Raw genomic sequence first — 3,378 nt, forward strand, 5'->3', positions numbered from 1 at the left:
ACCCCACTCAGTAGTTCTCATACTGTACAAAGTTCGGAGCTAGTTTAATTAAAATGCTGTGTAGTAAATATGTTACCTTTATAACATGTCCTTGTGATGTGGCTTTAGTTCAAAGGCAATTAATTAACGTTACAACGCTTTGTTTTTTACCGCGTCGCAACCAGCTGCTAATGGTAACTTTACCCGACCCCGGGTTAATAAGTTAGCTAGCTAGTTAGTCGGTTTAGTAGCTAAATGGCGATAGTAAAGTATTTAATTAGACAACACGTACCTTGTTATAACTATTGTGTGAACGCCGAGCAGAAGTCTTGGCTCGTCCTGTTCATATTAGTGTGCGGAAGTTGAGACTGTTCACGCTGCGCCGCGTGTCATCATCAGCTCACGTGGAAAAGGGGGGGGGGGAGTTCAACAACGAGTCGTCTTCTTCTTCTTCACATGGGTTTCGGGCGGCATTCACGCAACGATGCGTGAATGCCGCCCTCCCACGGCCATTTCCGTTTCCATTAACGATGCGTGAATGCCGCCCCCCCCCCCCCCACGGCCATTTCCTTTTCCATTAACAGTTTTCTACCATTATAGAGTGATGTTTGCCACGAGAGGCTGCAGCGGGCGTGGGGGGGGGGGGGGGGGGGGGGGGGGGGGGGGGGGGCAAAAAGCTGCGGTAAAGTCGGACAGTTTCCAGCATAGACATAATCTTTATTATGTCTATGGTTTCCAGCCAATTTCAGGTTGGACAGGAAGTGACAAAAACACTGTGGTGCAATTCCGGTTTAATTAAATGTTATTAGACCCCCATATCAGCTTGGACACACTCCCTAGTTGTTTTAATTATGACAGAGTAGCTCTCAAAATGTTCTCCATGCAATCTGTTGCTGATGTTAATTAACAACAGACCGCAGATGGTCCGCTATCTGAAGAGATTTAGTCTCTCTGACTTCTAACAACATGTGTTTTGCGGAGAATAAGCCTTTAAATCAGACAAATAGCAAATACAATCCCTCCGATTCAAAATCAATAAAAAGTTTATACAAGACGTCATTATGTTGAGTCGTTTGTGAACCAATCAGCTGTTAAATCAGCTGAAAGGCCGGCGTTTCCCAGCATGCTCTGGGTCCGCTTGGGTCTTGCAGTCGGTGAAAAGCAACTGCGCCGCCTGCATCTCGGACCTGCGGCCGCCTTGCTCTCGTGAGATTATCGTTGCCCACGAACATGACATCAGAGCAAGTCTGGATCAAGTCGGACACAAATCTAACCGGTATGCAATGGGCGGCGATCGCCGGTGATCTGGCTCACCTCGAACGAGCCTATTAAGTCTCCCCGCTAATCCATAAAGTTATCTAGCTGATAGGATCTTACCGAGCTACTGAGCATGTGCAACAAAGATAGGATAGAAGTAGGATGTCTCACTCCGGAGATAAAACGGAGACATAAACAGACGGGGTGAAAACAGGATCTGCAGCAATGTGCAGTACAACAAAAATATGGTGGTTTTTTGAAAATGAAACCATGTAAAACCTATTCTGGAACAACCTCAAAATACAATAATGAACCTGAAAATCAGCAGAATATGGGCACTTTAAAAAAAGAGATATGAAAGATGTTATTCTGTATGAAAAAAACCTGCGTGATTTCTTTCTACTACAACTACACCAATGAGTTTTGCATTACAAAAAGACTACTTCAGTTAGCTCTCATTAGACATGATGTTAGGTAGGAATAGTTTAATATAGTTTTCAGTCTGTGCAACAGAAAGACAGTGAATTTAAGAAAGGGTGTCACAATTACCACAAACAATAACCCACAAAGTGACCCTTTGACAATGTTTGGTTTTGTTCAACTAACAGTCCAAACCTCAACGTTATTTCTAATACATTAACCAAATTAATTTTAAAAGACAAATCAGTAAATCTAAATGTATTTGAGAAGCTGGTACCATGAAACATGTCACCTCTCTGCACTAAAAAAGACAAAAAAGGATCAGTAGTTTCAGCTGTACTTGTATGAACTGTTTAATTTATTTAAAAAAAATTAAACTTTTATAAACTTTTCATGTATTTTTCATTCAAACATTTTAATTCATTAAGCAATTAAAGCTGTTTGTGAGGGAGTAAAAAGTATTTTTCCTCTTAGATGTAGCGGAGTATAAGTAGAAAGTAACATAAGAGGAAAAGACTCAAGTAAAAGTATCTCATATTTGAACATAAGTAACGCACATGAGTGAATGTACTGCAGTTACTGTCCACCACTGTTCATTTCTGCCTGATTTGTCTTCAGCTCAAAGTTGTCCCTCTGCCTGAGCAGGCCACGGAGAACCTTCTCAGGGAACTGGAAGAAGTTTCTGTTGCGCTCCAGGTCCTGAGCGTTGATGATACGCGTCACCAAAGCTTGTTGTATGGCCGGAGACTCACAGGGGTGATGCTGCACATGATGACTCACATTCCTGCACGGCTCAATCACCAACAGACCCTGAACGCCCCCATCGCTGCTGTATCCAGACTCATTGTCTGACACATTGCGTCCAAAGTTTTCACGGGATGTGTCTGTTTTACAACTTCTGTTGGTATCAGCAGAATTGGGTGTGGCAGTCTCGGTAGAGATATTAACCAAGCTATCATTCAAAATGTGATTAGTCAAACAGGTCATATTGGTTCTGCTAAATGTGTTTGTTTGTCCCAGTCCAGCGGCTGTCCTGCTTCTGGGTTTTTGGGCTCCTGGAGTCTCCTGGATGTTTCTGTGCAGATAGGCCGTGTAGCCCTGGACCAGGCGAGCGAACGCCGTCCTGTAAGACAGACGCAGCGACTCGGCTGATCCAAGAGGCACAGAATTCAGACGAACCTGTTAGATGTAAGATTAAAAAAGGACTTTCAGTAAGATTAAAGAAGGACTTTCAGTAAGATTAAAGAAGGAACTTTCAGGTCACATCCCCTCACAATTTACATCATCCGCCAACTGAAAGAGGTGGAAAGGTGAAGGTGTGGAGGTTGAATGTGTGCTAGCATGTCTAACTTTATGCAGGAGAACAGAGTTTGCTTCTATTAGAGGCCTGCAAGTAATGTTTGTCTTTAACAGATTCTTATTTCCACATCCAGCTGTTACAGAGCAACGTGATCATTCAGTCCTTGTGTCTGATGAAAGTCAGTCCAATATTCTCTTTCTCTCTTGTTGGTTTTTGGTCTCCACCAACTCTTGAGGGAAACATCTGTGTCTTTAGCTGCTAAATGCTATGTGCACCAGCTAGTCTCTGACTGTGTGGAAGTGTACAGTGAATTTTGTACAGCTCTGTGAAACAACACTATGGGAGCGCGGAGAGTGAACCGCTGCAACCAGATAAACAACGAGCTGAAACTCACTCAAAGAATGCGTGCTAAAAAAAGGAAA

At 43.1% G+C, this 3,378-nt stretch overlaps 2 protein-coding genes across 2 annotated transcripts in view; both read right to left on the reverse strand.

Moving 5' to 3' along the window:
- Nucleotides 1-431, reverse strand: part of ttc3 (tetratricopeptide repeat domain 3) — a 24,118-nt gene extending 23,687 nt beyond the window's left edge. The window contains exon 1 of the mRNA XM_034889054.1: nucleotides 272-431. The gene's annotated coding sequence lies outside the window, so the exon portion shown is untranslated. The remainder of the gene's footprint in view (nucleotides 1-271) is intronic.
- A 1,665-nt stretch (nucleotides 432-2,096) lies between these two features.
- LOC117954987 overlaps nucleotides 2,097-3,378 on the reverse strand; it is a 2,941-nt gene continuing 1,659 nt past the window's right edge. The window contains exon 3 of the mRNA XM_034889059.1: nucleotides 2,097-2,835. Within this exon, the coding sequence (XP_034744950.1) occupies nucleotides 2,233-2,835 (603 nt within the window). The 3' untranslated portion in view covers nucleotides 2,097-2,232. The remainder of the gene's footprint in view (nucleotides 2,836-3,378) is intronic.

Source organism: Etheostoma cragini, chromosome 13 (genome assembly GCF_013103735.1).
Source record: "Etheostoma cragini isolate CJK2018 chromosome 13, CSU_Ecrag_1.0, whole genome shotgun sequence".
NCBI classification, from domain to species: Eukaryota; Metazoa; Chordata; class Actinopteri; order Perciformes; family Percidae; genus Etheostoma; species Etheostoma cragini.